Source organism: Chroicocephalus ridibundus, chromosome 9 (assembly GCF_963924245.1).
Source record: "Chroicocephalus ridibundus chromosome 9, bChrRid1.1, whole genome shotgun sequence".
Lineage (NCBI taxonomy): Eukaryota > Metazoa > Chordata > Aves > Charadriiformes > Laridae > Chroicocephalus > Chroicocephalus ridibundus.
The window spans coordinates 36,915,533-36,937,266 of record NC_086292.1 but is presented as its reverse complement, the minus strand read 5'-3'; the positions used below and the strand labels follow the sequence as shown (position 1 = coordinate 36,937,266).

General features: G+C 44.9%; 1 protein-coding gene across 1 annotated transcript in view; it reads left to right on the top strand.

Annotated features, from left to right (window-relative positions):
- Positions 1 to 21,138, top strand: part of TNFAIP8L3 (TNF alpha induced protein 8 like 3) — a 49,364-nt gene extending 28,226 nt beyond the window's left edge. The window contains exon 2 of the mRNA XM_063347063.1: positions 18,050 to 21,138. Within this exon, the coding sequence (XP_063203133.1) occupies positions 18,050 to 18,612 (563 nt within the window). The 3' untranslated portion in view covers positions 18,613 to 21,138. The remainder of the gene's footprint in view (positions 1 to 18,049) is intronic.
- Positions 21,139 to 21,734: the final 596 nt, after the last annotated feature.

Below are 21,734 nucleotides of genomic sequence, written 5' to 3'. Positions count from 1 at the left end.
TGAGTACATCATGGAAAGCAGGGAAGCGTCATTGGAAAAATAATCTCCCTGTCATCGTACATGACATCATAATTTTACATGGCCAGTTTAGGCCATTATTACTGATATTAATAAAGACTTTCTTTTGCGAAACACTGAATATAGCAAAAGAATTCCGATTTATGCGTAAGGAGAAGATTTATGCAAAAAGAAGTGAGTCCTTAGCCTCCTTGCTCGTATGCAACTTAATGATCTACAGGTATTTCACAGGTGGATCCTCATACAGCAAAGGCTCCTCCACAAGGCAGAATTTTCTTTAGCTTTGTTAAGAAAAAAAGATCAACTATTTTTTTTTTAAAATTTTGTTTTCTGTAGAAAACAAATCTATCTTGAAGAACAAAAACTTCTCTATCTATCTGAGAAGATATTTAGTTAACTTTTTCTTACCACAACATCTTGGGCATTTATTTCAATTTTTGAAAATTTCTTTTTTGAAAGAGAATGAAGGAGAGGCTGCCTTTGAAATAAGTTTAGTTTGCTCTTTAAAATAAAGATCTTTTATATGTAAACGTAAAGTAAGAAAGTAACTAAATGGCACTAGAAGAAGCCATTACAGGCAGATCCAAATTAAGACATTCAAGTGTACGCTTTTTAAATATTGAAATACGCTAAATTGCTTTTATGGTGTTAGTCTTGGTTTTATTATGGCGTAAAGCAGATGATAGCTGTAGAATTGTCAAGCAGCTCTGGATTTTTATGGACCATACCCATCACAACGTTAATGAGACTTATCAGCTTCCGTTTGACCAGTTTACAAAGCAATAGAATTATCACAGCTACCTAGATTAAGTGCTGCCCTGAATAAATTCTTGTGGTGTATCATCACATTTCTAGACCTGTGTTTATAGCATGAATATTCTCAGTTAACGAAAAGTCACTGGATACAAATCTCTCTTGCAAGTTCTAACGCGCCGCATGGATTTCTAGGCAGTCTCTCACTATGTAAGAGACAGGGTTCTGGCATTTGGAGCTTTATTTCTTTGACAAAAGCTTTCTACAAGTGATTTCTGTGTACATTAAAGTCAAATAAGCGTCAACTGATGCACCATTACGCTGGCACCGCTGGGCTGCGCTTAATGAGAGTTCACGTAGTGGGGAGCTCGTCTGAGAGGCTCACTGGGGCCCCCGTTTGCTGTAAGAAAATGTGATTTTATCATGAGTGTATTTTGCATTGGAGGGACGTTTGTTAAGCATCCTGGAAGGGTAAAGCTTCTGCGTGCGTTTTCTCTGCAAGCATGTGAGAGTATTTAATATTTGGGGAAAGAATATTGAAAAGCAGTGAGTGGTAACTCATCTTCAGGCTTTAGGCTTGAAGAAAGGCCAGCCAGGCAGCTGGCTGAGGGGGAGATGCTGGCAGCATCACTGCTACAGCAAACCTCGAGAGACGTGTAGCTGGGGAGGGCCCAGGGGAAACGCAGGTGAGCGAGCTGACCCCAAAGGCAAAGGCAGGCCTGAACAGTTAGCGCTATGCCGAGGGGTCCTCAGCAGCACCATCAGGCCCAGAGGAAGAGAACAGGTTGCTGCAAAAGAAACTTTTTGAATAGACTTGGTGGGGTAGGGGGTGGGAGGAAAACATATCAAAAAAAAAAGCATGCCAGCTCTTGAGTTTGGCAGCAAAACCAGCTCCGCTAAGGTGAGGTCAGCGGAGTTAAATTTCTGCTCAGTTATTTCCAAGGGAAGCTTCAAATGTATTGTAGTGTAGGGCTTAATAGCATATCACTAGCAGCTCAAATTAGCATTAGTTAAAATGAAAAAAGAATAAACAAAAGGGCTCCTCTTCCAGACCTTTCATGTTGAATACGTAATGTACTGTGTCTCTGTGGGGAGCACTTCAAACTTTCTCTCTTTTGGTTTAAATCATCCTGGGAAGTTTCATTAAATTAATAATGACTTAGTAAAAGTTAAATGATTTATTTTAGAGTATCATTCAACTTGATGATAGAGTTTATTTAATGTTCCTGCTAACAGTTTATTCCCTACGAGCAATACAGTGATACCTATATTCAGAGCACAAACACTGGATTACTGTTCTCCAGGCTTTGGAGCAAACTATGAAATCATAGTCATGAATGACAGGTATACAGTCATTCCTTGTCAAGGCTCCAGTCCCCATTTACAAGCGTACAAATGTATCATTTGATTGACGGCTCTCTGCGGCAGTGATTGCTTTCCACTCGCTGTTTATTTCATTAGATGTGAAGGTCCCTGGGTTATGCTACGGCAACTGCAGGAGCACAGGGCAGGAGTTACAGACAGATATAGTTTTGGGAAAAGTTGAACCCTACAAAACGCATAAGCATGGTAGTCTTACTTCTCTAGACAAGCGTATGATAGGGATTGTTAGACCCTTCTGCTAAAGGGAGTCGGACCAGTTATCAGGATTGGGGCGTCCAAAAGGTCTAGCCCATCCTTACCTGACAAAGTCCTCTCTGATGGGTGGCCCGTACACAGCAGTACAGACCAGAACTGTTCAAGTCCCTCTTCAGGAAAGGAATTCACATTTTTCTTCATCGTAGAAAAAGTTGAATGAGAAACATGAGATTGGGCAGAATCCAGTTTGTTCCTACGGGACTGGTGAGAGCTGAGCAAGAAGTAGGTATTGTCACGCTTCTTCAAGCAGAAAAAGCGCTGAACCCAGCAGAGCCCTAGAGCAGGACTAAGAAATGCAGGATTAAGTATCTAGGAAAGAAGGATTTACCAAGTCCTAAAAAGCAGTAAGAGGAAACTAAGCTGTATTTCCCCTCAGGCGACTGCTAGACTGAGGAAGCTCCACAGGGTGTTCACTCCTTGAATACCATGTCAAATCCAGGAGACGTCAGATGGGTCTAAACTCACCTTTGGAAACTTTCTTGATCAGCCTCGAGAAGCTGCCTATATTTAGAATGGCTCTGGGAGGAAAAGTAGCACACCGGTGGCTCTGTTTCCTCAGCGTGTACCAGACACACTAAAAATTCACACTCAAGAGTAAGAAACGGCAAAATTGACTAAATTACCTTCAGAAGTAGCAGCTGTTTTGGTGGAATCAATTTTTGTTCTTAAGCACAACTTTTTAGCAGAACTGTCTATTATTCTGTTACCATTAACCAGATATAAAGGCGGCAGTTTTGCTGGCATCCGAAAGAGCCAGATGATGACAGCGTGTGGGCTGTGCTACGATACTTCCGCTTAATATCAGTCTGGGCCTCATTCAGGTCGTGTGGAGTCTCTCTCCAGAGACCGTTGTGGCTGCTGTACTCAGGGGGGACGTTTCTGCATTATCCTGGCTATTCAGCTGGATGCTTTCAGTACATGTGTAGGTATCGGCACAAATAAACTCAGTACGTATGTACTCAGAGATTTCACAGAATTGAAACCTCACGAGGGACGGCACATTCTGCTTATTGTGTTTATCGCCGAGGCGTCTCATTTCAGAGTTTTCTTTAGGTAGCATAAAGGCAGTGATTTTTTTACTTTTCCTCTGCAGATTCAGTCCTGATTCCATATATCTGCAATATCATATAACAAGGATACATACATGTATATGTTTCTTTTAAAAAACCAAACACGACACATTGCTGTTACTCACATGCCTCAGAATAACGAAACAGACCTCCTAAGAACTGTCTTGACCACTTCAGTGCTTTTCCAGCATTTTTCCCGTTTCTGCTTTCCTGAAATAAAGAGTTGCACTTAGAGTGAACTTCTGCACCATGGGTGGTTACAGCTACTGCTGTTAAACTGTTATTAGAGACTCCCTGGTGACAGAGAAAGCGTCCCTGTTATCAGGATATTCCTCCTGGCATGATCTGTTTTGCAATATGTGTACACACAATGAACAAGATAAAAGTACAAACCCCGATTATCCTCATTAGCATTTATTCTCTACAGGAGTTTTGACTGTAAGATATTATTTATGCTGCTCGGGTCAGTTACATCGCTGTGAAAGAATTGACACCACGCTTAGCGCTTTAAACCCATAACAAGGAGAACATCATTTGTAGTCTACTTTCTCCTCCCTTTTTTCCAGTATGACCTCAGGATTTTTTCTTTCCTTAGTGTAACAAAGTGAGACACTGTAAATTTGAGCAGATATTATTCATGCAGATCTTGAACCAAGGAGGAATGGAACTGACCTGCAGATCCACCGTACTGAGTTTTGTGGCCTTCCACAGGAAATAATCCTTTGCTCTTATTGTAAGATTCAGCTTGTACTTTCACTAGGCTATACTAAGGTTTTCATGGTTTAAAAAGTATTCCTTCTTATTAAAGAAAATGATGGCTAAGCAGTGGTCATTCTTTGCGACAGGCTTAGAGAGAACGAGCATGGAGAATACAGCAGGTGGTCTAGTTCATGTGGGATGGACAGACACGTATTAGGCTGTGTCCTTTCTTCAGAGGGATGGAAGCCATCACATATTCCATTCTTAGTCCTTTGTGCATCTTCATCGGGATGCTTGACCTAAGACTGCAGATGAGCAGCACAGAGCAGATCACCCAAAGGATATATTAAAGTCCAAATCGGGCTTCATCTTAAAGGAAAACAGGGTTATAGATCACATCTGAGGCATGAGGCAACATGTGCTCTCTTCCTACCAATAAATCCCCAATCAGATGCACAAAACCACGTAAGAGATGGAGAGCCTGATGAATCCCAGCTGCATTCACCAGCGTTAATTTTTCCTTTGGTCAGGAGTTGTCTATTTAGAATCTGGGTTGGCCATCTCCCCAGCAGCTAACCCTTCTCTAGAGGCGGGGGGAAGGAAAAAAAAAAAAAGAAAAAAAGTCAAGGATTCCACACAGCCTAATATTCCGCAACTGTAAAAATCTTTTTCTTTTTTTTTAATAACCAGGCAAACAGTAAAGCATTGTTTAAAACAATAAGTAAATGGAGACTCTTGCAGTTTTGTTGTCCTCTTTTGGGACCAACAGTTCACAGGCACAAGCAGACTCTTTCTTTTTTTCTTTTTAAGTATTCATGTCTTTTGCCTTTTCAGTTTCAGCTTTGCTGTTGTTAAGAAATACTTTTCTAGCACTTTCAGACTGAAAACAAGACATTGATTTCACCCTGGATCAACAGTATTGACATGTTCAGTTTAGATTTTTCTTGTAAAGGTCTGCAGAGCACCCGTGTTTGCCCGTGGGCGGCTATTTCAGTGGAGCACATGCTTCATCTGTTCTCTGTTGAAGAAAGGAAAAAAAAAAAACAACCCTAAACTACAAGGAAAAGGAATTTATTCATTTGCTTGTCAGCCAGGATAAGCAGATGATGTTTTTTTTAAAAAAAAAAAAAGGATTCTTTTATTTAAACCTGTAACACCGTTGGTTCGTTTATAACTATACCATTGAACTAACCCATTGAAGATGGATTCTGGACTATCAGTTCTGATGGTTAAAATCAAAAAGCAACCAGGTTGTTTCAGCAAGGCCATAGTGGCCGTTAGAAGTATCTAAAGAAATCTTTAAACTTTGGGGGAGGGGGGGATACTTCAAATGAGTTAAAAGAAACCAGAGCAAGCACGATTCAGACACTGATATTATCAGCATCTCTCACTCAGAAAGGGAGGGTGCCCTCAGGTCTCTTCTGGACTTGCGGAAGCCGCATTCCCCTCTGGTACTGCGCTCTAAACTGCAGCACAAAGCATCAGCTAATCGCAGCTGGGCGAAACACAACTGTCTGCTTCAAGCAGCCATGAAATCCTCACTGCCGTGTTTGTGCGGGCAGAGCACGGACCCGTACCCTGTCAGCTATTATGGTAAGTGAAGTGTAGTAGCTTAAAACCCATGTGAGAAGGGCTGGTACGCTCTCCACGCCGCAGCGGGGCACAGAGCGGAGGGCAGTGCGTGGCTGCGTGCCCAGCACCGCGCGCTGGGGCAGAAGGACATGGGGCCAAGAGAGCAGGGGCTGCTCTGCTGCCAGGAGGCAGGAGGAGGGTCACTGGTGTGGCGAGTGGTGAATTAATCCGGAGTATTTTCTTTACCCCAAAAGACTTCACAAGTTTCAGTAACTCTTCCTGATTTCTTGTAGTCCTTTTTTTTTTTCTTTCCCTCCTGAATATTCTCAGACTAGGAATTAAAATTTTAGACTACACTTACTGATACATTAGGTGCCTTTACAAATCTAGACCTTTGTATTCATAGAGGGAATGAAAATTCATAAATACACAGACATAAGTAGCACCCACATACCTTGTAAGTAATGATGCCGTGACATACCAAATATTGTAACTAGGCATGACTCAAGCTGAGGGTTCAGAAGAATATTTCTTTAGAAATTGACTTACACACCTGCAGAGTCTCTTCTATCAAGAGTTTTGGGTTGGGTTTTTTAGTGGGTTTTTTGTTTGGTTGGTTTTTGTTTGGTTGGGTTTTGTGGGGTTGTTTGCTTTTTGGTTTAAGAACATTAATCAGTCACAAGATATGCCACACTTTGAATTCCTTTATGCCCCTACCAAGCCCTCACGTAGCAGCAGGTTTGACACCCTTTGTTTCCGTTAGTGATAGTCACATCATGGTCCCACTGTTTGGGCTGTGTTATAGCCAGCGCCGTGCCTACCTGTTGACGGCCAAACAGCAGGTCCAAACGTGTTCAAACCTTTAAGCCCCCGTCTTCCGCAGCCCTGGGACTAGGAGCTGGTTTGTAAGCACTAATCAGCATCTTCAAAACACTCTTCTTTTGACTCCCCCAAAGCACAGAAGCAAAAAATAGAAATTAGATAAATAGTCTAAGGTTAATCAAACTTTTTTTCTTAATAGTTTTAAATATGTTGTGATCAGTCTAGAGAGTCTGCTCCCGACTTGGGAAAGTTAACTGCTGTCTGACACTTCTTGCACCGTTGTCATAGAATCATAGAATTGCCCAGGCTGGAAGGGACCTTTCAGATCATCTAGTCCAACCATCAACCGAACTCTGACAAAACCCATCACTAAACCATATCTCTAAGCGCTCTGTCTACCTGGCTTTTAAATACCTCCAGGGATGGCGACTCCACCGCTTCCCTGGACAGACTGTTCTAATGCTTGATAACCCTTTCAGCGTAAAAATTTTTCCCAATATCCACCCTAAACCTCCCGTGGCACAACTTGAGCCCTTCTCCTCTTGTCCTATCGCCTATTACTTGGGAGAGGAGAGCGACCCCCACCTGGCTACAGCCTCCTTTCAGGGAGCTGTAGAGAGCGAGAAGGTCTCCCCTCGGCCTCCTTTTCTCCAGGCTGAACACCCCCAGCTCCCTCAGCCGCAGTTCATGAGACTTGTGCTCCAGACCCCTCACCAGCTTCCCCTCATTTGACTTTCTTCTCTGGTTTAAACACAGCTTGGAAGCACGGCTGGAGTTAATTGGGAAAATTAACAGCTCCTCTAGTGTTTGATTTAGGGACCCACAGTATGTTTTTCCAGATGTACCTGATCTCTGCCATTGTTTTATTTCCCTCCCATCCATCACCGTCTTGATTCAAAACCTAGTGCAAGCAAGTACCAAGGTAGTAAAACAACGGCATATGGCGTTCATAAAAAATATATGTCCCTCATTTGCCAGATACACAGATGCCATTAGCTTAAATCAATTCCAAGCTTAAACAGCCTGCCTTTCCCCTCCACCCCCCGCTGCCCTTGGCCTCTTCTCATTTACACGCCCGGTTCAGGGTTACCCACCCGGCACTCGCGCTGTGTCACTGCCCTCAGAGCGTTTCAAGCAAAGGTGGCTAAGTGGCATTGTCAGTGGGGTTTTTTGCTTTTAAAACACAAGACAAAAACCACACAAGAGTAAATTGCAACTTTGCTTCCAGTCACTCCCCCTCTGTGGGACAAGGAGGGCTATTTTGGGTGTCTCTGAGCAGGATGCTGGAGGATGGTGGAGAGAGGCGTATGCTCTGCAGAGACGCTGGTGTAGTTCCGCAGGGATGCGGTGCCAGAGCCGCCGACCCCCATCCTCTCCCTCTGGACGTGGCAGAGCTCAGCCTGGTGCAGCTGGAGAGCCCACTGGGTCAGCTGCAGCTTGACACCTTCTGCAGGTGCAGCCTATTCTGTGTGGTTTGGAAGTTTATTCACCTTGACCTGCTTCAGCAGAAATACTTTTCCCACCCATTTTCCTTCAGCCTCGTATTAAGCTGCAGAGAAATGCCATCTTGGAGTTTCACAGCATCTTTGGACCAGCTACCCTTGGGGTCCCAATTGCTTGCTTTCTCACGGAGTTTTGTGCATCCCCAGAGCATAGATGTGCTTATTTTTCATGCCATTCTTAATATATTAGAGTCAAAAATAGAATTAGTCTATGTAAAAGGCAAGGATGTTATATCTCTGGAGAAAGAGCAGGGTACTGCAACAGCAAGCAACTTCAAGGCACAAAAATAAACCCTCGGAATTTTCTTCCTGAGGGGACGGGAAATAGGGGAAAAAAAGAAATCAGTGAGCCAGTACCAAATGGCCTCTTTCTTAGCTGCACTTTATCTGTTTGAAGCCTGCATATTGCACGGAGGCCTTGTTTAATATTTAGGGCTGATATTGCCAGGCCTTGCTGTACTAACAGCATATTATTGTGTTCCTACTGGGAGCGACTGGCTCCTGCATGCTAAAGAGACTTCCGTGGATGGAATAGAAAGGATTTGAGCTACAGAAGCACGGGGAAATCGGCACCTCCTGTTACAGGGGTGATGGCTGCGGTACTTAATAAGCACCGAGCCCCAAAAAGCAGAGACACCTCCATAGCCCTTCGCCTTCCCTCACCCGGCCAGGGGAGGCCGTGAAAGAACACACAGAAAAGCTCGTGTTTCCTGATCAACAATCCAAGTCACTCGTGAAATTGCACTCAATTTCCCCAGGATCTGTTACGAGCATCACAGTGTTTGAACACTCAAACATCAGAAAAAGGGCATAGCTGCTCCCAGGCACCAAACTCCCCGCCTATATCAGGAAAACATAGCCAGAGGGTGAACCAGGCGATTTGCTTCTGGGCCACTGCAAGTGAATACCAAAGCACAGATACAACACTTAACAGGTGGAAAGCACCTGCCATGTAGTTGTACACGGTCTGTCCTGGCTCTGTTTTCTCTGCATGTGGTTTGGGGTTTTTTTTAATTTGTTTTAAGAGGCAAGGGGAGAGACTGAGTACTTGTTACACTCCTGGAGCAAGAAATATTGTATGTACTGAAACCAGAAAGCCTCAGCAGCTGTAAGTGAGGCGATTCTAGCTGCTGGCTTCCAGGATGCCTGGCTGTATCCCTCATGTTTAGGTAACACAGCCTGGATTTTCTATTTGCAGTGCTTGCAGTTTTATTTTTTTTTTTCCCCTCTTCAAGTTTTTGCTCAAAACAGAATCTACCGGTTTGGAAACTGATCATAAAGTAAAACTGCACGCAAGTTCTACAGATCATCTACAAAGAGAAAGTTGCTACTCTAATTGTATCTGGGTTAAAACAGCATAGCTGCGAGATCTTGAAAGGTTCCTCATGGCTTATACGAGCCTCAGTGGCAAATAATACTTTGGCAAGAAAATCCCTTCTTTTCTAGATAATTGTTACTTTTCTGTGGAAGAATATGGTGGTTGAGTCCTTTTAAAAAAAGGACTTTCCCTTAACAAGATAATGGGTTTATCCTTCATTATATGCCTGATGCTCCCCCAGAGCCTGTCTAAGCGATAAACAGCTCCTTAGCACACACCAAAGAACTCCTTACTGTCCTGTTGTGTAAATCACATGGACAGACATTAAAACAAGCCTAATTTTCCTATAGAGATAATAATTATTCATCTAATTAAGTATTTTTGCTGCATAGTCACCACGAAACCTTATTTTTTAATGCAGTGTCTTTAAAAGGAAGGTGCAAGAACAGTCATAATGGTGGAGAAGACAAAGGAGATTAAGCACAAAATGTTTCAGAGACCAAAGTTAGGCTCTTCAACAATTACTGCCCAGGATTTGCCATATAGCATATATTGGAAAAAAAAATAATAAAAACTATTAACAATTTGAAGGCCAAAAATCCTAGCCGAGTCAAGATGTCCCCTATTGCCACCAAAGCGCTGTCTGCTGGTTTGTGTGAGCTATCTACCCATGCTGACCTAAGATCCTGCCGTAGTGTTGTGGGTATGTCAGCACGCCTCTTTGCTCTAGAAGACTTTTTTGGACCAAAGCTAGTATTTAAAGAAAAACATGCTAATATAATCATAAATATCTGTCTCAAAATACAGGAACAGGATCAACAGGTCACTGCAACAGGTAGTAACCAATCCTCCAGCATTCCCATTCCCTAAAGACGGGCCCAGGCGATGCCTTGGTCTGCACGGCTCAATACCTCCCTCCCCAGACCTTTGCTGTCGGCGTGCGAGTGTTGTGTCTTGCAGCGTCAGCCAGAGTTCAACCAGCATTTTCTGGGGTAGGGATGTTCAGTCTTTTCAATGCGTTCTGCACTTGCTATCAACATAATGAGCTGACACTGAAAGACTTTAAACCTCTTTATAAGCTACAGTGGTCAGTTTGTCAAAACCTCTTTTAGCCGTAGAGTAAAGCTTGAAAAACCCAACCACCACAGTATTTTACTATCACTCCTGGCAGACAGACTTTCTCATTTCTGTAACGCCTGAGCAGTTCCAGATAAGAGCAAAGCCTTGTCCGCACCCTGTCTGTGTACCTCGGGGTGCTGCGTCAGCAGGCTCTGCATCGTTTAGCTTTTCGGCAATCTGTGGCGAGTGCAGCCAGATGTGTTTGCTGCCTTGGCAGAGCTTCCCCGCGAGCTACAAAATGGGAGCTGCAAGGTTTAAACTGAACACTTGAAAGTCACTCTTCAAAGACATCGTTCCCTGGGCCGCGGCCTGGTTTTGGTTCTGATATATGTTATTGGATTAAAAAAGTTAAGAGCTCTGGCAGCCACTTTCGGAGCGGTGACTTTGCTGCTTGCACGTGCCAAGCTCCTACTTGGCAGGCTGGACCCCGGGGCTGGGTCGTTAGCAAAGCTGCTGCTGCCTGGTACCACCGCTTGGTTTGTGGCCAGGGACGCAGCGCACGGAGATGGTCCTCGCGGAGCCTTTTCGTCAGGGAGTGGTTTCCTCTCTCACAAGCTGGATGCGAGTTTTCAGGATATGACCGAGTGTAATGTCTCATGTCTGATGTCAAATAGCAGCCGTACAAAATCACGGCACCGTCTCAGCTGTGCCGGATAACCAAGGGAGCTCTTGTGAAGGTTTCCACACCGTGGGCCAGTTATAGCCACGGGACAGTGCTGTTATCCAGACACCGCTTGCCAGCTACTGCTTTTAGACACGGGAGGAGAATACAGCGGTGTAGTTGAATTCCCAGCCAGCTACTGGGGGTAGCAGGAGAAAAGCTTATCCAGCCCCCTTCTTGGCAGCTCCAGCAGAGCTGATGGAAACCGCAGCTGAGCTCCTCTCCCCCTGGATATCATCTCTGGAGGCATTACCGAGATGAGACAACAGTTTAACCGCTCGTTCTGCATTGCTCCGCTTCTCTTTACGGAAGGGGCTCCCCAGCCAGCCATCACCTCTGCCAGGTATTGAAAGGCACGCTCCAGTACGCAGCAACAATCTATTATTAGTAAAGTAAATGCCAGATACAAGCCAGCCACCGAAATAAGACTCACTGGGAATCTCCACTTGCTAGAGTCCCAGACAGTGCTTTTTTTTGCAGCATGGTTGCTGCTCGTATAAAGCACTGAAAGGAAAAACGGTCTTTTTTCCATTCAGTCATGTTCGCTCTGTACAGGGCTGTCGCTGCCATTTCCAGCGTGTCCAAGTTTTGCCTTCAGACGTTTGGATAGCAGTACATTCTCCCAGGATCATACAATTATCAGTCTGTAATCTCCCGTTCCACTACAGAAATGAGCAACCCTTTTATGTTCATAGTAACAATTTAGAAGTGTTAAAAGTTTGAGCGCCGGGCCCCTGGTGCTTACACGTGTTTAAATTGGCCCTCCCTGAAAGCTGATATATTCCATCTGGTCTATTGGATTTCTTGGCTTAAAGTTACTGGAAACACTGAATGTTTCTTCTGCAGTGATCCTGTAGCCGTCCAAGAGCAATACGCACGCTTAGAGCTCCCTGGCTGCTCACTGCTAAAATACTATGGGAGAAGTGCTTCTAGTGCACTTTTTTCCTGTCTGCTTTTAGAGCTATTCTGAAATCCCGAGTTCCGCGGTTCACTTTTCTAATCAATCTTAGAGCATTTAAGTGATACTTGAAGGATAAATAAAACACACGAGCTTGCAGCTCCTTACCTCTAAACATTTAGTCTGAATACCGCCAATTAAGCAACTAGATTTTTTTTGTTGTTTTTTACATTCTCCTTTCCAAATCTGCATTAGCTTTTTCTTGTCCTTACAGCTTTACATACCAGCTTGATAAAGTTTCCTGCTCTGATTTTCCTCAAAGGTTGTTTATGCTTTATTAACTATTTATGTCAAGCAAAAGAGGCGTTACAGGTAACTCTAGGTTATAACAAGCTGCCAGCCCAGTAAATTATCAACACTGGCAACACTGGATTAACCGTTCAGATATCCCCTGCTCATTTAACTCTGCACGAGCTTTATGATACGGCTGCCTCGTTCCTTCTTGTTGGCATTCCCAGACTCCCCCCGCTCAGGGGCAGGTAGGTCACTGGGTTAAAAAACACAAATGCATTCAAACTGGGTCACGCAAATCATGGAACCAGCACATTTCTACAATGATTTTCACAACCCAGCTGTCTCATACCGCAGCAGGCTCCCAGAGCCTGCCTGTCGCTGGGCTTAGTCCCTCTCCCACCAGCCTGAGCAACTGCTGGCAGCTGGAGGGATGCCCGCATTTCCAGCAGCTTTGCTGACTCCTTAAAGCCTGTCTTTTGCTGCAGAGGCTGCACTACATTTGAAAATTGAGGATTCGGGAGTATTAAAAATATTTCAGCCTCTTCATCATCTTTACTTTCCTACGCGTTTCCCTCTTGCTCAGTGAAGATTCAGGCCTTTGCTTGCTTACAGTACAGCTGCAGCACAGACGCAAGAACCTTTGCCGATCCCATCGCCTCCCATTCCTGCCAGGCTGCAGCCTCTTTTAGCTCAGTTTTTTATGTTTTTTAGCTCAGTCCTTTAATTTACAGCAGCTCGGCTCACCTCTCCAGGATGCTGTCGAGCTAACTCAGTGTGTGTCCCCCCCCACACACACACACACTGCTTGGCAAGCGGCTCGAGAACAGCCCACCAGCAACTGCGCGCAGGGAAGGCGGGAGATAAGGCGCACAGCTCCGCGTGGGCTTCTCCTTAGGCCAGGTGAAGTCAGTGGCTGAGGTAACTCAGTGGTACAAGCTGCAGCAGGCGCAGTCACAACTCCCAGGCGTGACAAAACCAAAGAAATTGGTTTGTATCCCTTCTCTCCAAGCAAGGCTGCCAATGCCATTAAAAATGCCCTGGACGAACTCTGCCAAAACCCTGCGGATGGACTCCCGCTCTGTCCGTTTTCACCCGAGAAGCAGCACGCCCTCCAGAGCTCACTTCAACCTGCCTTTCAGCCATGTGCCAGGGGAGAAAGTATCCTGGCTGCAAAACTTTATTAAGCCTTTGACTAAGAAGTGGCTAACTGGGAGGGAAATGGATTCATGTGCCCGGGGGGGTTGTTTCCATGTCCGCCTAATTGCTTTCAGAAAACGTGGACCGTGCTCTCTCCTGGGCATAGTGGGAGCACATTCTGGTTCACTGGTTCTGCCGTGTGTTCCGTACAGAGTGGCTGAATGGGTATTTACATGAAAATAGTATTGCTGAGCATTTAGTTCTAATCATTTTGTTCTTGGTACAGCCATCTGGAATCAAACTATCTGGTGAATATTACAGATGCTCTTGCATTTTAGTCTCAAAAACTCTCAAAATATAAAACTCTTACATCCACTCTCTAGAGTTGCCAAACTTTTTCCGCACTTCTGTTATTAAGCAACTCTGTTATTAAGCAATCCTGTTATTAAGTTTAGTGGCTGCGAGGCATTGCTGTCGTGTTCAGCGCCCTGTGCCAGAGGCCGGGCGGTCCCTGGGGGGAGCAGCACAGCGTCCCGACGGCGGGGCGGGAGCCTGTCCCCTCCGCACCATTCCCGCTGCGGGAACGCAGGTCCGAAGGATGGAAGATTGTTGTGGGATCAATCCCATAACCCGGGGCTTTTTGAATAGCTTTTATCATGCACAGCTCTAAATGACAGGTAGAGGGGGAGAGAGCAGGTCTGAAGGCAGAACTGGTCCTTAGTTTAATACAAACGAAGACGTCAGGCCTTCTATGATGGAGGCTAACCATTACCCAGCAAAGCAGCACGCTCGGAGGCTGGCTTTTCTTTTTTAGCTCTGGTGTAATGTTCCTGAAAGCTAATAGCGTCTGTAATGTTGTTGCTGATTTGTTTTGCTGTATGAAAGCAAGCAGAAAATAGAACTGCTGTCTGTAGGAGGCAAAGATGTTGTATTTTGTGTAACGAGCAATGTGCCGCAGTAAGAAAGGGCTGCCACAGTAAACCCGCCGTCCCCATGAAAGCCTGCATTTAATCATGTGGCTAACCACCTGTGATCTCTGAAAGGCCAGGCGTCACCTTGCTGCCTGAGCACTACATGATTTTGGAGGCAGGAATCCAAACAATCTCTCGCTCCTTCCAGCATACGCTGCCGTAAAACTCTGCACTCCCTGAATTTCCGCGAAGCTGAGCACAGCCCTTTGCGAAGAGCCCCCATGCCGTTGTCCAGGCTGCACAAACGGGCTGATGGCTGTCGTCTGCCTCCTCCTCATCGCATGCACGTTGTCCGACCCCACCAGCAGGCGCTCGGGCAGGTGGAGACCACGGCTGAGCCTCTGCGAGCGCCGATGCCGGCGGCCGGGTTGGCAGCTTGCTGGTGCAGCTGGGGTGCACCAGTTGTCCTCCTCCCTGAGCTTCTCAGTGGTTTCCCGATGCGGTGGAGGGACTGTGGCAGCAGGCTGCAGCTTCTCTATCTAACATAGAGCTCCACAGAATGCTACCAACGTACAAGCTTGTCCTGTGTCCCCACAGAGTGCAGCCCTTCCCCACCAGGACCTTGTCTGTTGGGTACAGCTGACCGGGAGAGAGCACACAGCAGTCCCGGTGGTGAAACTCATTACCGGCTATTACAGATTTTACAATACACACAGCAGGAAAATCATGGAAGGAGCTGGGGGAAAGGAGTGTGCACAAAGTAGTAGGATCTGCCTGGTTTCTGAGGGCTCTGAGCACTCACGGCTGCTGGAGGTGCCATGGTGAGACAGGGGCGTGAAGGGGAGAAGGGGGTCACAGCAGGGACACGAGCCACAAAACTGGCGTCTTGGATTGAACCAAGGAGAGCAAGAGACATGAGAGGAGGAGGAGGAGGATATAGCACTAGGGCCTGGTAAAGGAAATCATAGAGGAAAAGGAATACAGCTTCCTCAGAAGAGTTTAGCAGCTCCAATGTAACAACAGATTTATTTTATTTTTAGAAATCATGAGACTGAGCTCCCTCTCATCTGTTAAACAGCAGATCCCACAGCTGGGACTTGCCATGGAAGACTGGCCCAGCCTTAACATCCAGTTAAGCTCAGGCTGATGCTCTCGGGCTGCACTGCCCCTTTCCTGGCTCACACCTTCTGCTGGCAGCTGTGTCACCATTGCTCCAGGTACCAAACCCAGGGCTGTCATCTTTGAAGGTCGCACTCCGCTCAGTTTTGTGGATGAAAGGCAGGGCTTTGACTATAGAAACATACCCCTGAACCACTTTTTTTTTTGTGCCAGACAAACCTCACTACCATGTTTATTAGAAGCTTTTACCTGCTAATTTAGCGTCAAATTTTGTCTCTCGGAAATCGCATAGATGGGAGGGCAGCTGCACGCGTGTTTGAGAAGGTGCTGGTGGCTGTGCTGGTCCTGGGGGAGGCGGTGCTTTTTCGTCCCCCTTTTCTGTGCGCCACCACTGCAGGCTTCGCTTTCAGCCCCAGCATCGCCCGGGTTCTGCAAAGCTCCCCCTCTCCCCGCAGCGGAGCCGGGCACGGCGGGAGCCAGCCGGGCTCTCGCCTGGCGAAAATGACACGGAGGCTGAAGTGTCATGACCGTCAGTGAAATTAATATTCTGAAAATCGACTGCAATTATATCCAGGTTTTGATCAAAACAGATACGGAACAACTGCGTCCACTTGATTAATTGCAAACGCTTACTACAGAAACAGACGCTAATATTAATCTTCCATTTTACTGTGTCAAATGCACGTAATTATTCATCACGGATACTATTTATATACCCACGTACTGCTAAGTGAAAGAATGCTTTCATCCTGGTTTTATCATTTCTAGATTAAATCACAGTTTTTCTATTTCCTCCAGTCAGCAGCTCAGCCCCACAATTTTCTCTCTAAATGACAGGCAATTCTTTGAAGCACACTGAATTATTTTTTCCAGGTGGTGGTTCAGTTGAAATTTAATGTTACTCTTTCATATTGCTCAGTAATACAGCAGTAGCGCACAAAGAAAAATGACAACTTTAGTATTCTAGCTAACTTGAAAAATCGGGTTTAAACAGCAGACTATTGAAATTCAGAGCGTTACTTGTTCGAAGCGAGCGCTGGCACCCCGCACGCCTTTAGCCTGCGGGGAGGGAGCCCGGGGAGGAAGGAGAGGCTGCGGTGAGCCCAGGGCGGCGCGAGCCAGGCTGCGCGACGGACTCCACCACAGACGCACACAGGCTGAGGGCTGCGCAGGGGCGACAGCGGGGTGTCTCAGCTGAGCACTCGAGTCCTGAAGGCTGGCAAGGGCCTCCGGAGCTCACCCAACCAGCCCGCGACCCACACAGGCTCCAGAGTCAAATCTGTGACTGGAAGCTTTGATTTTTATTGGTGTTTTTAATCTCTTAGTGGTTCGATTCCCCAGCAGCTGGCGAAGGACGCTGTTACCTCCGTCCAAGGCTCTGATCTCCCGGTGAGCAGAGCGGGGTCCCCAGCTGGCAGGGAAAGCCGGGCATCTCCGCTGCGCGAGGGGAAGGCGAGGAAGGCGTCTCGTACCAGAGAGGCCGCTCTGCCAGCAGCCCGCGCTCACCTCACCGGCTGTAAGCCCGAGTATATAATACACACACCCATCACCGTTTTGCTACAACAACAAAACGCGCTTTGACTCAACAGAGACTCCACTACCCGAGTATTGAACTGGATGATTATTTCATAGGAAATCTTTCCATTTTCTTTACTTTGTCCACATAGGGTCAGTTAAAAACCAACATTAATGTGAAAAACAGAGGAAGGTCAAATTAACCTCCACCAATAGTTACTGGATAAAGTCCAGCGGGAGTAGCCACATGCTCGGGTGCTGAGGGAAACTTGCACAGATACATAAAGGATAAAAAAATCCAAGATACCTATTTGATAAATGTAGAGCAAACAGCTCAGGTATTTTTATCTGTCAGGAACCACATGCACTGAAGCACCAACATTTTACAAAAATCACACTCTATAATTTTGCAAATTGGTAACAAACCGGAAAGGCATCGTTACTAGAGATTAAAGCAAAGTAAATCCAGGCTTATGAATCTGCTTTCATAGCCCTCAGCTGAGATGCTGCTTAGTCTAACCATGCAACAACAGTGCCTCCCAATGACCAAAACCATGATTTTTTTCAGGTTCATGTATTTATTTGTCAAGTATCAGCCAAATGTCACTCTCATTTTGCTTGTCTGTGATAGCTTATGTATTATTTTGACCACAACATCTCAATGGATCCCTCTGCCAAGAAAGCTTTAATATTGAACTTCAAAATTAAAAGACTGGCAAAGAACCAGCACAGATATCCCCTGCCGGGATATTCTGTTCTTTATTTGTAAGCAAAAAACCTCAGTGACAGCAAGACCTAAAACACAGATGTCTGAGACCCCAAGGATACCTGGGAATACAGCATGGGAAGTGTTCCCGTTACTGCAGCCATGACTACACGTAGCGATCCGTGACACACACAGTCTCTGGGTTAAGCACATCGGTACTGCGTTTCTTAACTGATTGTGAAAATTATTCACCAAACAACATTAACATTTTCCTCCTTCTCTGCTACCCCGAAACAGGTCCTGATTGTTTCAGTTCCAAGAATCTCGCACTGCAAGCCCAGAAAAAGATCCTGAGTAAAATGGCAACTAAAACCATGGCCAACATGCTGATTGATGACACGAGCAGCGAAATCTTCGACGAGCTATACAAAGTAACAAAGGAACACACGAGAAACAAAAAGGAAGCCCATAAAATTATGAAAGACCTGATTAAAGTGGCAATAAAAATTGGGATCCTCTATCGAAATAATCAGTTCAACCAGGAAGAGCTGGAAATCGTTGACAAGTTCAGGAAGAAGCTGAACCAAACTGCCATGACAATTGTCAGTTTCTACGAGGTAGAATACACTTTTGACAGAAGTGTTCTTGCAGAACTTCTGAACGAATGTAAAGACCTTTTGCATGAACTAGTAGATCGACACCTGACACCGAGATCCCACGGGCGCATCAACCACGTCTTCAATCACTTTGCGGATGTGGAATTTCTAACTGCCCTGTACAGTCTTGATGGGGATTGTCGGCCATACCTCAAAAAGATCTGCGACGGCATCAACAAACTACTTGATGAGAAGGTCCTCTGAAACTACACTCAAAAACAAGAAACCAACCAAAAACTTCTCTCTAGAACTGGCCACCCTTCACGAGCTGTGGTGAGCAAGCGAGCTTCCTTCCTACTGGTCTCTTACCAGAGTCTCCAGCAGGGGCCAGAAAGTGCTCACCAGGCTCGTGATGAAGTGGAAAACTGCAATCAGAAAGCTATCAATTTTAATGTTTTGTTCAGATAATTCAGTCTTTTCCAAGGAGCGGAGTGAACAAGGCTGCTGATGTATATTGTTCAGAAACAGATGGCGATACACCATGATCTTCCTGGCTTTCTGTTCAAGGCTAAAGGCGTGAAAAGAAAGTAAACTCAAACACATGGCTATGTAAAAATAAGACAGGTGACGGCAACGAGCAACACATGGAATTTCCCCCCAGGCTGCCCTTGGTGCGTATGTTTTTATTATTCCCACACTAACTGAAAAAGCTTAGGCAGAAAGTAGGGCCGTAATGGATTAAGCTCGCTCCTTTCAAAAGGACCAGGGATCAATATGAGAAGGCATCTCTGATTTTACATAGTATTTAAGCCTACTAGGGGAATAACAAATAATGCAAACTGAGTAGAAGTGGGAGAAAATTTAAAGAGCTGCTCTATGAAGCAATATTTTCATTAAAGAGTTTTGGTTTATACCCGAGAATAACAAGAGAAGGTTTCATTCTAATTTTGAAAAGCAGCTCAGTAGTTCAAGCTCAAAGATAACCACAAACCTAGATAAAGTAGTACATTGGTGTAGCCCTCTTCGGTAACATCAGATGAGTTTAGGCTGAAGGTTGTGCTGCTCTTTGTGCTCTTGCTGTTTTGCTGGCCAGAACTAAATACTCTGGGAAGATTTTGAAATTGCACTTGTGAAGAGGAGCATGACTAAGACACCAATGGAGCTACAAAGCGACGTTTACAGGCCCTGTCCTCAAAATATTCAGCCTAGATAAAACCCTCGGTTTAACGTGTCCATGATGTTAATTTGTGCCTACGGGAAGACAGAGGTGTGATAAAAAAGAAAGCCCATCCGCTACGCTTATGGTGCCATCCAAGCGTAGTATCTCCACAGGAGTCTTAGAAGAACTGTCGCGGTGACTCTGGTGAGCTTCACGAGTGACTTGTTTGTTCAGAATGTTTTCAGTGACTTTCTTTTTCCTTTTTTTAAACAAAATACACTGATGTCTTCAAACTGAAAACATTTTGCAGAGAAATACCGGTTTCTGTACGCTTTTGTTAGGATTAAGGGAGAATCAGGGCAGAGCAGATACACCAACTTGCTACTTGCTGAATCTCGCTGACCGTAAGTAGAAAGAAGAATGTTCGGAAATCTCTCCTCTCCTCACCCAAGGCATCTTATCCTCCAGACTCACCTCCATCCACTGACACTTCAGTGTCATGTACCATCTCCTTTTAGTTGCCACAGATAGAAGACAATTCCATTACCTGGAGGTTAACACCTTCCATATCACATATATTAAAATACAGAGATGCATGTACTTGAAAATTGACAAAGACAATAAAATATATTTAAAAGCCATTCCTCTCTAAGGAAGACTTCCAGTATTATCACCCATTACTTCAGGATAAGAAAAATTTATGTTTCTCATTTAAACTCTGAAATACTATGGTGGTAGAGAAAACTCTTCAAAGTTTTCTTCTTCTTCTTCTTTCCTCACCCCAGAATAACTATATTGTCTCTCTTGCAACAACAGTTTCGCCCATCACGCCCTTACAGGGTTGAGAATACACATACCCAGAGCACGTATTCACTAGGGCTGCGCTAGATGGATTTTTATCTGTTCCCAGGAGAACTCATTTTGGAGCACAGTAAAAATGGCAGCACAAGACATTACCAGAGCCGTCTGTAACAATGGAATTTTCCTCACACATTTCCTTTAACCATAAAAACGTATATTTAGTAGCAATGAAGGTGGACAATTCCTTTGCAAGGCAGCACGGTAATGAAATACCAACATTTGAGGTCTCAAGTTCAGCCATTTGCAGAGCCATATTTACAGGCACCATTAGTTGCATTTTTCCAAGCACATACTTGTCAATTGATGCTTTTGAACAGTATTTATGGTATCCAACGCTCCTGTCCCAGTGCGCACGTCAGATTCTGCGTGTTTGTTTCACTTGTGGCAAACAAATTTAAGTTCTTTTTTTAAAGCCAGAAAAAAAAAAAAAAAAAAAAAAGAGATTATTCAACATTCAAGATGTCCAAAGGAAAGGGATATCCTGTGTCTGTGACTTTCTTTTTGTGTGTTGCAAGTATCAATATTCATATTCTGGTATTTTAGACAAACCAGCTGAACATCTGTTGTTTTATTTATAAATCTGAGTAGCCTTAAGGAAAGAGAATGTTTTCAAGTATTTCTCATACTTGCATATACTGTATATTCATTGTTTACTTTTGTACTTGTAGCTTGGTATGTAATAACATTGCTAAAATACGGGCAATGTTCAGGTCACCTTAAGTATATGATCTATTATCATATTTGTGGATTAAAAATGTGTGATTACTGCCCTTTTTGTTTCCTTTTCATTTATTTATTCTGCCATCCAACGTAAACTGAAATTAAGAATAAGAGGAGGGAATTCATGTAATCTAAGTTTTCTCACCTTCAGCTTTGCGACCTTAATGTTCTTTGATGACCAGATTTTGTGGCGGTAGGAGGTTGGTAGACGGACAGTTTATGGGTTTAAAAGAAAACTGGAAATCCGCAGTTCTGTTGCGCGACACACACGCAACACAAACACGTGCCAGCAGCAAAGGAAAGTTCTGTTTTTCCACAAAAGGTCTCGAGCGCTTGAGCTCACAAACGGTGGTGGCTCAGGGTGGTTAGCGGTGGGGTTCAGTCACCGGGCTCAGAAACTCCCTCAAGGGCCACGCGGAGGAAACGGCACAAGCTTCTTACCCCAGGGTACCAGCCTCTCGCCCAGCACAGCCGGCGCGGTGCCTGGAGGCAGACGGGCAGCCTGTTCTGCGCCACAGCAGATGTAACACGCCACAGTCTAGCTCTCTACCAAGCACCTTCTTGCAAGTTTTCCATGATGTATTTAGCTCAGTTTAGCTAGACATGATTTAAGTTAGACAGAAGACACGTCCCTGACAGATTTCCT